This window comes from Lepisosteus platostomus, chromosome 3 (assembly GCF_059453375.1).
Source record: "Lepisosteus platostomus isolate fLepPlt1 chromosome 3, fLepPlt1.hap1, whole genome shotgun sequence".
Lineage (NCBI taxonomy): Eukaryota > Metazoa > Chordata > Actinopteri > Semionotiformes > Lepisosteidae > Lepisosteus > Lepisosteus platostomus.
This window is the reverse complement of record NC_142613.1, coordinates 71,358,329-71,373,466: the sequence shown is the minus strand read 5'-3', so window position 1 is coordinate 71,373,466 and position 15,138 is coordinate 71,358,329. Positions and strand designations below refer to the sequence as shown.

General features: G+C 38.0%; 1 protein-coding gene across 6 annotated transcripts in view; it reads right to left on the bottom strand.

Moving 5' to 3' along the window:
• Window positions 1–3,372: 3,372 nt before the first annotated feature.
• The window catches only part of LOC148675392 (unconventional myosin-VI), an 87,830-nt gene continuing 76,064 nt past the window's right edge, over window positions 3,373–15,138 (bottom strand). For 4 of the 6 annotated variants that reach the window (XM_088626687.1, XM_088626689.1, XM_088626690.1 and 1 more), the window contains 5 exons: window positions 12,258–12,361; window positions 10,177–10,308; window positions 8,636–8,662; window positions 6,849–7,067; window positions 3,373–5,716 (listed from right to left, as the gene is read on the bottom strand). In XM_088626687.1, the coding sequence (XP_088482813.1) occupies window positions 5,517–5,716; window positions 6,849–7,067; window positions 8,636–8,662; window positions 10,177–10,308; window positions 12,258–12,361 (682 nt within the window). In that variant the 3' untranslated portion in view covers window positions 3,373–5,516. The remainder of the gene's footprint in view (window positions 5,717–6,848; window positions 7,068–8,635; window positions 8,663–10,176; window positions 10,309–12,257; window positions 12,362–15,138) is intronic. The other 2 variants (XM_088626688.1, XM_088626692.1) reach the window with 1 other exon arrangement.

Below are 15,138 nucleotides of genomic sequence, written 5' to 3'. Positions count from 1 at the left end.
AAAGATGTATGTAGGCAGAGCAGAATGCACATTGTATTTACTGTAAATATCTGTGATAAATACTGTATAAATTAATCTAAATAATAGCAGCAACTATAGCTTTACATTTTCCCTAGAATATAATTTGACATGTACTATAGGACAATGTGCTCATCTTTCCAATGAAAAGACAAGAATGCCTCTTATTTGCCCTACTCGCCACAGAGATTTGAAGCAAATAAATACACAACCAGAACAATATGTACGAAATCTATAATGCAACATACAGTACCATCACTCACACATGTAGTCATTTGTATGTTTTTAATTTGATAGGCATGGACCAAATTAAATTCAAAACAAAAAAGAAAAACATATTCTTCTTCAACCACGTTGTTATCAGACACCATGGCTCTCCAGCCACAGCCACAGAATTCTGTCTCTCTTAAAGACTTACCTGTTTTCACCAGATGCTTTTCAAAACCCGTATTGACAGATTTGTCTTTCACCCGAAAGGCAAAGTTGCGAGTTGATGTAGACAAGTGAAAAAAATCTTCAAGATCGGGAATCCCCTTGCTTATACTGTAAATACTCAGAAATACTATGGTTTCTCATGTATACAAACCTGTTTACAGATACAAGAGGTGTTACTGTACATATTTTATTTTGTTAAATTAATGGGATGGTGATCCCAAATTAATGCGTATGTGACGCACGATTCCTCACCAAGGCAAATGCAAAATGGATGGATGGGTGAACTTCACTGCTATAATGAATTTGATCACAAACTAAACCTCAAAATCAAACCTGTATTCAATGGTTTACTACATCAAGAACATCAGCTTTTAGAATATAAAATATGTTTTTTAGAATATACGTCGTATTATTTTATTATTTCTTTTATGACAAAAATCTACAAAACACACAATTGCAAAACCTGAAATATGAAAGAGCCGTTATTGATTGAAGAACTGGCTATTTATTTAAATATACTATGAATGTTTTGTAGCATCCTTCACTAATTTTAATTTGACATTTGCTCTTTTGTGTGCTACTTTAAGAACACCACAGCTGTTTCTAGATAGAATAATATTTTCTGGACACTTCCTGGAAGAAATTTGGCCAGGACACTGGGGTGTCCTTATTCTTACTCTTTTCAAGAAACACCTTAGGATTTTTAACGACAATGGAGAGTTACAGTAGGACCTCAGTGTTATGTCTCATCCAAAGGACAGCACCTTTTATACAGTATAGTGTCCCCATCCCAATACTGTGCGCATGAGCATCCACACAGACCGCAGGGTGAGCGCCCCCTACTGGCCCCACTAACACCTCTTCCAGCACAGCCTTAGTTTTACCAGGAGGTCTCCTATCCAGGTACTGACCAGGCTCACACCTCTTGAGCTCCAGTTGTGAGCTGCAGGGTGTTGCAAGAATTTCCTTTTCTTGAAGTTAAGAATACTTGACAGCTGATCAAGTAATGTATAAAGAAAAATCAAAATAAAAAAAAGTTTATAAAATATATTTGACATAATAGCAGTGGTCAATAGCAGTGACACTTGCTGATAAGCAAGTAACTTAATTAACAGGATAACATTTAGCACTACCATGCTGTAATTGAACTAAATGTGTCCTTCTGTAGTGCTCATCCACTCAAAAGGTGAAACACCCTATAGAGGAAATGAAGGACCTTTATTTTTTGTGACCAACGCAGCTGTGTTGATAACTACCTGAAGAAGACATGCTAACAATATCAGCTACAGAGTGTAATATTCTGTTCTTTCCACATGATTAAAAAGTGTGACACTCTGAGTCTGCAAGTCATTATGTACTGTGATGCTTTGAGGTTCCAAGTCATTATATAGGATTCGGTTGTCTAAAAACTTAATCATGGCAGTATCTGAAGCTGTTTACATTAGTGTGCGAATTTATTAGAATGCCCCAGGATGCCATTTATTGAGGTTTGCACAAACAAGTATCCAATGCTGCATTAAATTTTTTAAAAAATGAGTTTAAGGGTTGTATATCTTTTAAATAACATTCTATGCTCTCTGTCTCTTATCACATGAAACAGTCTGATAGATTAAAATACTGAAATACTTAAGCAGATTCATGTTTCCAATCTATTTTTCTAAAGATGACCAACATGACCATCTTAAAAATGTCCCAAAATCTTTTTTTGCCAAGCCATTCTTTTCCTCTGTAAATTTGATAGTAATTATAAGTGTAGCATTTCAAATCTGCTCAAAAGAACGTCAGAAAAGTTGCACATGAGGGGAGGCTATGATCTGAAGTTCTGCTCCAGACAAAGGACATTGTCATATATGAAAGTTGTCTGCAATATTCACTTACTGTGGTATGAATTTATTGGTTCAAGTCAAAATGACAGAAGCATCAGGGATTTTTAACCGGTATATGTTCCGGGATACAATGTGAGCCCTGAGCACACAAAAATTATCAAAAGCAGGGGCACTTTAGTTACCAGAAGATATATGCATTTAATAATAGTAAAGTAATATTCAGAACTCCTAGAATAAATTCAATTGTATCACCATACCCTCAAAATGCACTAAGGTGTAGTTTTTGTATCATACTGGTACATTTGCTGTAAGTCAAAAGATTTAACTGCAGTTCGTATTTGTAAATTACTTACTGTACATTTGCCAGGCTTGCTGAGGTTTTCGGGGTACTCCCCCCAATTCTTTGGAGGGCTTTCAGAGCTGGAGTTCAAAGCTCTTATGCAACCCTGTGCTCTGACATACCAGAAGGTTACAGGAGGTATAACCACCTTTAAGCTGCCAAAAGTATCACTTTAACAAATTACACAACACTTGCAAGGAAGTACAAAGCATTTATCTTCCAAGGTTTTGGTGTTCCTGAGGAGTAAGTAGGAGTTGCAATGGAACATGGGATATATGAATATTAATTAGATCTGACCACTTTGCAGAACCACCTGATGAGACTCCTTAATCCTGCTTTGTGTACACAAAGTCAAAATAAGCTGTCATGGATAGCTGCTGTACCCTTCTAATGGCCCATTAGCAGACAGCAGCTCTACTTTGCTAGTAAAATGAGTTTATATATTCATCTGGCAAGAAATAGTCAGATCTAATGAACTTATCCCCACAAAACTTAAAAACTTTCTTTTTAAGCACTGAGAGATTAAAAAAAAATACATGATTTATGGTTTATTTTCATTAAAGAAATCTACTTTGTGTGAAAATGACCATTTTAGTACCATTTTAGTACCCTAAAACACTCCAACAAAGTTTATTTTCACAAAGTTATCTTGATTTGTGCTACCATTAAATGTACCCTATTCAATCCCTACATTTAAATGAAAGCAGGAGTAATTATCACTATTCTTTAAACAACAATGAAGAAAGCAATAGGTTTAAACATGGAATGCATTTATTTTTTGTATTGCATAGGTACATCAGTTAGAAATCAGCATTAAAAAAGGTGAAAATGCAGAATTTTGAAAAGGAATGATTGCAGTACATGAACTGATACAGAACACATCAATGCCATTAATTTACTATACATTAAAGAATGTCATGAAGACTGACAGTAGTAATCACTCTCATATTGTAAATCATACAGTAAATAAATAATTAAATCTGAAGTGAGAGATGTCTGTAGCACAAAACAAAAAAAAAGATGAACCAAATGGTTTTATACAACCAAACAGTTCTTGTGCTAAGCAAGGAAACTCAACTGCTAACAACAAACAGTGAAACCAAAGCAAGCTTGCATGTGGACATATCTTCCTGTCTGGTGTATGAGATTGTCTGATACAAATGTTTGCAAACCTATTATTTACTATGCCCATTTATCTTTTCCTCTTTCAAATGTTAACTGTAGGTAAAATATTGCTCCTTGATTTTTTTTAAATAAATGTTATACAGTAGTTAATAAGCAGGTCAAATTGGGATTTCGTGGTTTATGATTAAATGATTAAATAGATTGAATCGTATAATAGCTTAGTAAAATAGTTCTAGAAACAGATATTGAAATATTACATTCGCTCAGCATATGTAAAATACACTATCTATATAATAACCCCTAAACACATGAGTTGAAGAAAAAAATACTTAGGTGGCTCACTATGTGCATATGAGCTCAGTGATGTCATTTATCTACCAAGCACCACACTTGCAAATGACTTGGTAAATAAAATTTTACTCATGTTCAATAAATCCCATGAGCCTAAAAATCAATGTGTTCAAATGTATTTGAAAAATCACAATTTTGAGCATCTGTATCCATTTTAATTTATTTTATAACATTTCCTAATTTTTAAACATTTATGTTTAAAAATTACATACAGTATATGTTTAAAAAACGAGTGTTGAAAAAGTTCAATTTTGAAGGTAGAGAGCAATGCATATTTTCCAGTATATAAAGCTAATGGTACCAACTAGATCCTACAAGACATTAGAAAAAGACTTATAGCAGCCTAATGGAATTGAAGATAATCACTACAATAACCAGAAGAGTTTTGGGCACCATTTTAATTTTCTACATTTCATTTCCATACAATAATTAGATCAGCTCTGAAAAAATGGTAAATTTAAGGGAAATAGACTAAAGTATGTAATTTCAATAAAATGGGTGACAATTAGAATAAATTGACATTTGTTTTCCAAAAAAGTTAGTCTAACTTATTTTTTCCCCCAAAAGATGTGCAATTTCCAACAATGGAGTGAAAATTAGACTGCTCTGTCTTGCCATGCAAATAACGGAACACTCATTTCTTGCGTACCAACTTAATGATTCCCAACCAGATACTGTGTACCTCATGTAACGAGAAATGCTTTTTCAAATGCAAGCTCTCTCTAGGCCAATTCCTAGTTCATTTAAGGCCATGTCACTGAATCCTTGCTTTCTGCATGTTTTAGGCAGCAATAAGAAAAACAATATTCACCATATTCTCAGCACATTGTAAGTTCAGTCGGTAACCAGTCACAAAAAACACGACGACCCTAAATCTTCCTGCATAGCTATGAAGAGGTACAATATGAGGTATTAATTTTAAAAGTCCTTGCAGTGATAAATGTTTAAATCCGACATTTGTATTAACAAATTGAAAGTAGCTAACAGTTCTGACAACACAAATCAACCTTGATATCTATAATTTAATGCCAAAAACATTATGGGAGGAACAGCTGTCAAACCTTTCCTATTTCTAACAATCTGCGAAGAAGTCATCGTTAAGGCCTCAGTTAAAGATGTCAGGAGATCAAAGCGCAGCTCGGCTTTGTATAAAATGGAGTACATAGCTTGGTCTAGCTAGCTGGGTTTCTTTTCTGCATACGTTCACCACAATAAGGGGAAAAAATCAAAAACAAGGAAGAAATAAAGGTAAACAGCAAAAAAAAAAAAAAAAAAGAACAAAAATCTTTGCTAAAAATCAGGATGCCCCCCAGTCAGGTAACCAATGCTTAAAGGCCCTCTTTAATAAGGAGTGCAATCTTCCCTTTGATTCCCCTCAAGTGTATTCTATTCCGCCTCCTGCTATCCGTGGATCTGGGTTTTTACTTGAGGAGGTTCTGTAGCATAGCTGTAGCGTATGTTGGTCTCGCCTGCTTGCTCTCTATTGCACTCCTGAGGTACTGGATACCTCCACATCTCTCCCAGATCTCTTCAAACTGCCTTGGCAAAATCTCTGCGCCCCGTTTCCTGGTGAGTCCGGTCTCTTCCAGACTCAGCTCGCACATCTCCATGTCATCCTTCCCTAGAGAGAACAGAAAGACCATACCACTACTCAAGTGCGCGACCACATTCAGAACGAAGAACTTCACGTTAACAAGTTGTTCGAAGTTCTGTTACAGAAATTCTCCGCTGTGTCATAACAGAACACATTACGCCTGGTAACACACTTTCAATAGAGAAATCTATATTAAAATAAATTCATCCTCTGTTCTCTGTTGCAATCCTCCCAGGTTTACAGGTTTTCACAGATCATGATCAGCATTTTTTCACATCACTTCTTCAATCTTCAAAAGTTGCCATCCATCCCCTGTGCCCTTGTGCTTAATGTGCTCTCATTTTGGAAAGTAAGGCATAGATCATCTAGTGTGCTTAACCGACGCTGAACGTCAAGCCCCAACAGGACTCTTTCTGCAAGGTAATATGATATAAATGTATGATATGATTTATATATTGATATAAATATGTTCAGTGCCCACTGAAAATCTTAACATGAATCTTTCAAGACACTGCCTTGTGAGGACAAGGCATTTAAGTTTTGTGCACTCAGAGACCAACCTTTTCTAAATGTTGGGAGGGAAGGGAAAGAGCGGATGGCTATGGCACAGGTGGTCTGGCACCGTTTCTTTTTTCTTGAAAGCCACTAAATGTCTGGGGCAGACAAGCTTTACCTTTAAAGCAATCAACTGTACTTACTGTATGTCAGATTTCTCCCCCATTAATAGGAGGTATTTTATCATTATGACCCATTTATGTCAATTCCCTGTTTTTCTTTTGAGAAGTTTCACTATAGTGGTTCCACTACAACAGCTTGAGAGCTGTACTGAGACACGGGAAAGCCAGCTGTTCACACTCTCCTTGAGATGGGTCTCGGCCGTCTTGAACACAGGCACTCGGGGTGTAATCTGAAGTATGTAAACCAGTTAATGGCATAAAGAAAGGAAACCCTCAGAAATCACTTTCCGTGGGCTATTTCTGCCAATGATGAGCACCCCACCCACCTCTTATAACCTTTTCAGAGCGTTTCTTACAGCACCTAATGTGTGGTGGAGGAACAACACATACAGTAGCTTCCTGGTGTGCTATACTGTAAACAGCGAAGAGGCAGTGGACAGCCCTCACAGGGAAAAGGAAACCAGGCTGTTCTGAAGGCCCACCTGCCACAAGCAGTATTGGCTGCTTGTCTGGATGCAGCTCCATCTGGCGGGCGATCCACGGCCCGTCGAAGTGGGCGTACCACCAGCCTTTCTTCTTGTTCTGGGGGTCTTTGTACTGGTCGGCCGGGCGGATGAAAGGGATGCGGAAGTAGCGCTGCTGCCGGTTCATGGCGATCTCCTGGTGCCGAGCCGGCAGCGGAGGAGCTGGGTTTTGCTGGGCTGAAGCGAACGACACGAGATGTCTGGGGTCAGTGTCTCCGTTGCATGCGTTTTACCGACCCCGCAGGGGAAGCCGCCCCACAAAGCCACACCGTTTCCTTCTTTTTAAAACTGAAATGGGGAAAGGCGAAGAATGGAAGCTTTGTGCACTTCGAAACATTGAAATTTAAAACAACTTAAAATTGAGAGTCAACATATCTGTTTCCCCAAATAACGTGCTGACTCTACATCTGTATTAGCTGAAGTAAAGGCATTTAACTTGATGCAAATAGGTGCTTTATTATTATTATTATTATTATTAAATACATTGAGCCAGAAGATTACAACATTAGTTGGATGAAAGCTTCCAAACTCAGGAGGAAATTTCCTGATCCAAGGAACACCAAGGAAAGCTCGGGGAAGTCTTTTGGGGAAAAAAAAGCATCCTTCCACCCTGATCACAGCCGGCCGTAAGTGGAGACCGCTCAGGCCCTTGAGCACGCATGCAAAAGTCCCCTTCACACACCAGCAAAAAAACAAACCAGTCAGCACTGGGAGGGAAGCTGAGGACCCTTAAGTAAAGCACAGGCAATAAAGACAGCGAAGCTCTGATTTACCATCGACCACATTGTATTTGCCAGCAAAGCACACATGAGTAACTTTGAATTACACAAAAGGGCATTTACATAAACAGTTCTTATTAGTTTAAAAAAATATTCTTCACTGCTTAAATTTATAACAAACGTACAACTTTCGGTTAAAACAACTGTGTGCTTTAAAAACAAAACAAAAAATATCTTGTTTTTTAGGAAATTAGATAAAGTTAAAATCACTTTCTATTTTGGATTTAAAAAATATAAATGGCCATATTTTGCTTACAGTCATTTATTGTCTTTACTTCATACATGTTACTCTTTTTATGTGTTAGGACAGCACATACTGTACATACGTAAAAGCTAAAACAAAATCATCCCAAGCTAAAACATTTGACAGGATTGTCTGATTTGAAAATGGTGGCTTTTCTTAAATGCTACATTACAAAAGTCACATAAATGTAATCAAATTTGAATAAATAAATGGACTATGAAGGACTAGATTTAGTTATGGTCAGTGTTATCACCACGCTTTTGGTGCAAATCGGTCTAGAATCCTATTAGTATTAATATATAGTTTTGAACAGGCCTTGTTAAAAAAAAAAAGAACATGAACTCTTTTTCCTTTTTGACTCAACATTTTCAAGAACATAAAGGGCTAATTTTCACATCCTGTGCGTGTTCAATTAAAAAGGACAACACCTACGGAAAAGTACAGTTTAAATCCTACAGGACAGGAGGCCCCAAACAGAAACCAATAAAAGCTCTTACCAGTCTACAAATCAACAGTAATTTGCTGCAGTAAGGCTAATCTATTGTAACTGAATCAAAATGACCAGTTCCTAAACCCCATTTAATAGCTGGTTAAATTATTTCAAATAGGAAATATGACAACTGCAGCAAAGCACTTTAATCCACTTTCTCCCGGGGTTAGAAAAAAAAGGTTTTAGGACCGCCACAAGTGTTAGCATTGTTACATTATCGATTCTCACTTACATGTGTTTTTCATTAATGGTGGATGATCTGCAAATAAACATTCCGCATTACAATTTCAATTGTTCATACAACTTCTGTACATTGTCCTGGTGCAATCAACATGCAATAAAACACAGCATTATTTATTACATTTATGAAAACTGTCAGTGGGAAAGAGACATTCAATGTCCCTTGTTTTCTTTTATCAAAAATCCTACAGTAAAGCAAGCGTCAACATTTCTGCTTAATATCGAGCAACGGTATTTAACAAACTATGGTGCTTGTCTTAAAACAGGAGACAGACCATGAAAATCATTCCGATATTATTTCACATTGCCAGCAAATTGTTGAAACTTTAAAGCTCACACATTAAAGGGAAAAAAAAAATCAAAGAAAACTTTAGCCTAGTCAATAGCTATCCAGTGGACACCATATCAGAAATTTCACTGTGGGAAATTTATTTTTAAATTAGTTTTCAGAAGCAGAGTTTTTGTGCCCACCTGGGGCATGGAACATGTTGGTTTCCACGTACAGTATGCGATTAAAACAGCTCAGATATGCTCAGATTAATATTTTTATTCCACAAAATCTGATAGAGATACACGGAATCTTCTCTTTTTCCGATACACCGAATAGGTCAATCCGTACTACAGAAAGAAAGCGAATAAACTAGCCGCTTGGAGTTTTGTTTTGTAAAACTTGTAGATAATTAAAACACTGATTTGTCATTATGGAGTGCAAGTCTTTATTTGTATGCTTCAATTTAATCTCTGATTGCCAATTTTAATAATCTAAATGATTGTAAGGAATTTTTCAGTTTTGTGTCTTGATTAAAGAAAAGTCCTTTTCCCCAACCAGCAGTAGTAAATTTGGCAAAAAGGAGGGGCTATGTAATGTAATAGCAAACAGAATACATCTTCCTCATTGCACTCCCGACTGTGCCTGCGTGAGCTAGCCCTTCTTTACTGCTTTGTGGGAACTGATAGCTCGGGGCAGTTTCTTTTCTTTGTAGCAGGTGATACTTGTTAACATTATAGCCCATAAGAGCTGGCTCAAACAAGACAGACATATCTGTATTCAGAAACTTTCATTTCCAGGCATATCTACTGTATCGACTTCTAAAAGAACAAAAGATCTACAGATTGAAGAGGCCCTCCGTTCAGCTTCAGGAATGTCACTGGACCTCACAGAAGTAAAACTGAAATGCGAGGTATAGCAGGAACGGTAAACAGGACAATCGTTTAATAGGTGAGCCTGCGGTGTCAGAGAAACACTAGGGTTGGGAGCAGAGCTTTTCATAAGCTTATAAATGACTCTGTGCCACACGACTTCTGATCCTTTCTCACTGCTTTTTTCCAAAACCTTCAAGCGCACCTTGCAATTGCAAAATCAATTAATTTTTTTAACAGAAAGGTTTGCAGACCTAACATGCTCCTCTGTTGCTTGACCTGTGTCTTTCCTTGCTTTCTTTTCATCTGTTTACCTAGGACATACGAAATATACTGTGATGCCTTGAAATAAACAAACGTGCACTACCTCTCAAGAGCTCTCAAGTGCCTTACCATAGTCGGTGACAGATTTAGGAGCCCTCTGCTCAGTTTCAGTGTTTCGCTTCTTGTTCTTGGACTTCCAAGCATGATATACCTTCAGTCTGCGGTGAAACTCCTCCCTGCATGCTGCTAACAGCTCAATATCTGCAAAGGAGAAAGACAAAAGGCTTAAAGAGTGATAAATTAAGACACAGGACATAAAAACTCTGGGGATACACATTAGTGAGAATGATTTTTACTGAGAGAAAAACACCACACAATGTCAGGAACACTTTTTGTAGAAGGTCTGATATCAAGCCATGTAAAGTTAAACAACTTTGTTTCAAGTAGGATAAAAACACCTTTCATTTTATTTAAAAAACAAAACAAATCTTCAGTTTTATGACACAGCTCAGAAGGTACATGAACAGATAATTTTCTCTATTTAAGACTTATATTGATGATACCATTAAATGTTTCTTATTCTTCATATTATTCACTGGAAATACAGTATCAAAATGCTAAGAAAAGCAAGCTAATAAAAATGATCTTCCATCTTATTAGGATTTTCTAGAGACGTTTTGAATATTCACAGCAGGACCACTCAGCCATTGGCCCTTTCAGTTAATTCCATCGTAATCTGATTTTTAATTGAACCAAATTTTACATGTGGGAGTAGAATAAATCTATAAGAAAAACAGTCCTACGTCATTTACTGTAAACGTTTCACTCTACTCCCCATTAGAGGTTAATGTCTTTAGGCATAATGAACATTGCGTCCTTAACATTTGAACCTTATAACCTTATTTTAGTTTTTTTTCTAATATAATTCATTTAATAGGGTGTTGTGCCACTACGTGAGGCCAGTACAGCCTGTATTGGCTGTGGCATAGAGTCTACAGGAGAGAGGCAGCACCCCTCTCCCATGTCCAGGAGTGAGATGATGAGAAGGTCAATCAGCTCACGTCTGGGAGACAGGTGTGGGAAACATTGCCGTCATTCCAGCATATCGCATAAATGCTCCATTAGGTTCAGGGCTGGAGACCAAGAAGGTCAGGGCATTTGGAAAACATCAGTGTGAGGCTCATCAAACCACTGGCTGACCACATGTGCTCTGTGGATGGGGGGGGGGGGGGGTGTCATCCTGGGGTAAAGATGATCTCTCAGCACCATGAAGTAGTGCTTAGCATGGACTGTGCCTCCTATGGGTTTGAGAGCATCCATTCCACCAGACAGTGACCACCGTCTTGGTCACTGAAGCTTCTGTCAAGCATGCCCCTACAATAACCTGTCTTTCAAAATCACTGAGGTCTCCTATTGCAGCCACACTATCCATAGTTATAAAGGAACAAGTTATAGGTTTATCCCATGCTGAAAAACAGAAGAAAGTAAACAACGTTTCGGCCGTGGAGCCTTGTTCAGGTGTCACCCGAAGAAGGCTCCACGGCCGAAACGTTGCGTTTTCTTTCTTCTTTTTTATTGTATTTTATTGTATTTGTTTAGGTTGTATTAAAACAACCTGGCAGGACCAGCAGTTATACTTACGATCCTAAGCATGCTGGGATGTTATCTGCTGGAAGCCCTCCCTTTCAATATACTTGGCATCCTTCATTTACCCTAGTATGGCCATTTTCTGTCCTAAATACCTGTTGCTGTTTCCTGCAGTGCTGCTCTTCCTCATGAGCATGATGAACTCTGACAAGGAACACTACAGAGCGAACATCTTTAAAATAGCGACCTGAAAATCTTACTTCTGGAGTCGGACAGGTAGGAGCCTTCACAACTCTCCCCCTTATATCTCATTGGCATTGGTTTATTAACGTGAAAAAAAAATAGTTCCCACTGTCGACAGGGAACCGTGTTATTAAATTATTTCAACATTAATAAGAAAAAATTACTGGACCACAGCTTTTAAACTGATGTTGCATTTTTAACAACACCATTTCTTAACCACAACCAGAGTTTTCTAATATGGCTGGAGCAATAACCCCAGCACCGAGTCAAGGGGAAAGTGATTTAGAAGTGATAACAGAAGTTTCATCCCCTGAATGGCGCATTTGAAACGACTCGTTTTCAAGGGTGCGCACAGACGCACTCCTGAGTGCAGCTCTTACCGCAGGAGGTGTTGATAGCATCCCGGAGCTCTGCATACTTCCACTTGCTCAGCTCGTATTTCTTCGTGCCAGCTGCTGCCTTCGTTGCCTGCACCTGTGGACCCCTGCCGTTGTCAAAGGAAATGACACACAAGTCAAATAGGGGCTCAGAGCACTTTGTTACAGCGGTCTTGAAACATAACCCCTACAGGCTCTGAAACAGCGGTAGGAAATCCTTGTGAACTACAGCAATGAAGTGTTTCAGTTTTACCTCAGGGTCTTAAGTGCAAGCTGAAACTATTAAGCCTTACCAGGTTTACAAAATGAGCATCATATAGGTTTTGGGGATGGAAGAAGATTCAAAAAAGGAGCATAAAACCTACTGGACTGACACCCTGCAGGAAATATGTTGTCAATTCTGCTTCCAAAATGAAATACAACAACGTTTGTGTTTATGTACACCGCCGATTTCACTTTTGTATTAAAGGTCTTGGAGAAAACGAGAATCTCACCTTTCTTTGTCCTTCAGTAAAAAAAATCAAACAAAATGACAGAGTATTAAATCTATTAACAGCAGCACATTTCAATGGATTTGTGTTCATATGTGATTTTAGCAGACCTGAAAAGAAAAAGACTCTCCGCTTTTGGTGGGAGCTTTAAAAAACACTTATAATTATAAATTAATCTTGCATTTCACATCACATCCTTTAATAACAGGTTTGCAGCTCTGTATCTTTAAAATGGTTGTGTAGTGTGAGCTGTGTGATTTAGAGCATAATCTTCCATGTAAGCACAGTCCTTCTTCATTCTGACTTCTTGCGCAGGTAGATAAAAGACCCTCTCGAAGAAGGCAGATGTACCTTGAATAATTAACCACTGCCACACCACTTGCAATGACCAGCCAGCTTCTAAAACAATGCACAGGAACAAGACAATACAGACAACCCCCTACTGTGACTAGACCTTCACTAGATACCGAACACAGAACATTCTGTGGCCTGGAGTTTCATGGTGCTTCTCTTGTTTCGAGAACGTCTTAAATTCTGAATCAGTACCTCACCGATTGTTCTGAAGCCAAGTGTAATGAACACTAAAAGAAAGCAGGTTTATTAGAGATGTAGCAAAGACAAAATGTAGGTAGGTAATATAGGTACTGAGAACACAGAGTGTGAGGGAAGCGCATCAGAGGCCTCTAGATAAATAATATACGGCCTCTTAAAGCATATCTGAGATGAGGTTTTTACAGACAGAATCAAGTTGACATTCTTTATTTTTTGCCGAAAATGATAGAATGCTGCACTACATGTATTGACGGACGCATACAGGTAGATCAGCAGTAGCCAATACAAACACATTTCGAGCTGCCAGAAATACTTTGGTGAAACAAATATCCCTAAGTAAACCCAGGATGGAAAATACTCAGATGTCTTAATTAAAATTCACATTTTGCAACACAGTGCTATTAGCAGAAAGAAGGATTAAGCGCGTCAAGCATTTTGTCGGCTCCAGCTGGGCAGCACATCAGAAGAATCAAGGCGAGTGTTACTGCCTGCTCCTGCAATGTCAGTGCTGAAACCCCTCAATTAGTAAAGCACAGGATTTGCCCCCTAACAGAACAGCCACTCGAGCTCTTTGTGAAACAGCTGAAGAAGGAGTCGTGTTGGGAAAACAAGGAGCCTGTGTGACAGATAAAGGAGAAAGTCACCTTGGTCCTGCCAAACTAATCCTATTGGCTGTCTTAGCCTTCCATTTCGTGACCTATAGCACTGTACGCCACATCCCGACTACTATTCTGAGTGCCTGGAACATGCGCTCATTCTGACCTTGGGACAAGGCGACCATCTTTTACTCCAACATCCAGCAGTCATGCAAGTCAGTGGCAGTCTAGTAGAGCCAATTAGCAATCATGAATCTACCAGCTTTGAGCTGATTAAGGGTTGTGCCCTACATGTCAGCCATTCACAATTACAGTAAAAGAAAAAAAACACCAAAGCTGCAGATTAGTACTTCTACCAGTTTTAGGCTCATTACAACAGAACCAATTTACAAGCTTCATTCTGATGTATACAGAGAAATTACTGATTAGATGGTACAGTCTCTTGTGTGTGTTGAAGTTTATTTTTTGGCTTAATAGGGTTTGGAAGATTAAATTACGAACTTGTAAAGTGCACAGATCATCATTTTCGTTCCAAATTGTTTTCTGAATTGTACTTTCTTTTGCTGATGCAGGGGCACACACAAATGCTGATCTTCAGGGGAATTATTTACCACAAAGTACAGAGATTAAGAGTTTCCTGGAAGGCTATCATGTCTTAAAGAAGAAAACTACTGAACTATGAAATAATTGTCTGCTCTGTTTAAGTGTTGATAAAGAGTATCTGCTTAGTATATGCATTTTGACTTATGTTTCAAAATGAAACTGCCGTTATTTTCATTTAGTTAATTAAAACATACAATGGAATACAATTAAAATTATGTTTATATGCAATACCAATTTCCCATTTTAAGTTTCATAACGATGTTAGTTATTACGGTGGATTATCTCAAACTTGATGTGTCAAGAAACAGAACTTTCAGATAAAGTGCAAGGCCATATTTCAGAATTTCTTAAAAAGAAACATTTTCCGCAATCCATGCAGAAAACAGTTCCCTTCTCTTTTGTCCCACACATATTTGAAAGACGTCAAATGTCGCTGGAGAGAAAAAAATAGCTATTCATTTGTTTTTCTTTGGATCAAACATTGTAATTTTTTTTTTTATTCAAATCACTACTGTAGCCCAACACTAAACTGAGGAGTCTGATCGAGAGTCTGCAGCACCTCCCCTGAGCTTTCAACACACAACACTTCATCAACAATAAGCAAAAAACAACAATGAATTACATTCAAATTAAGAGAATTAA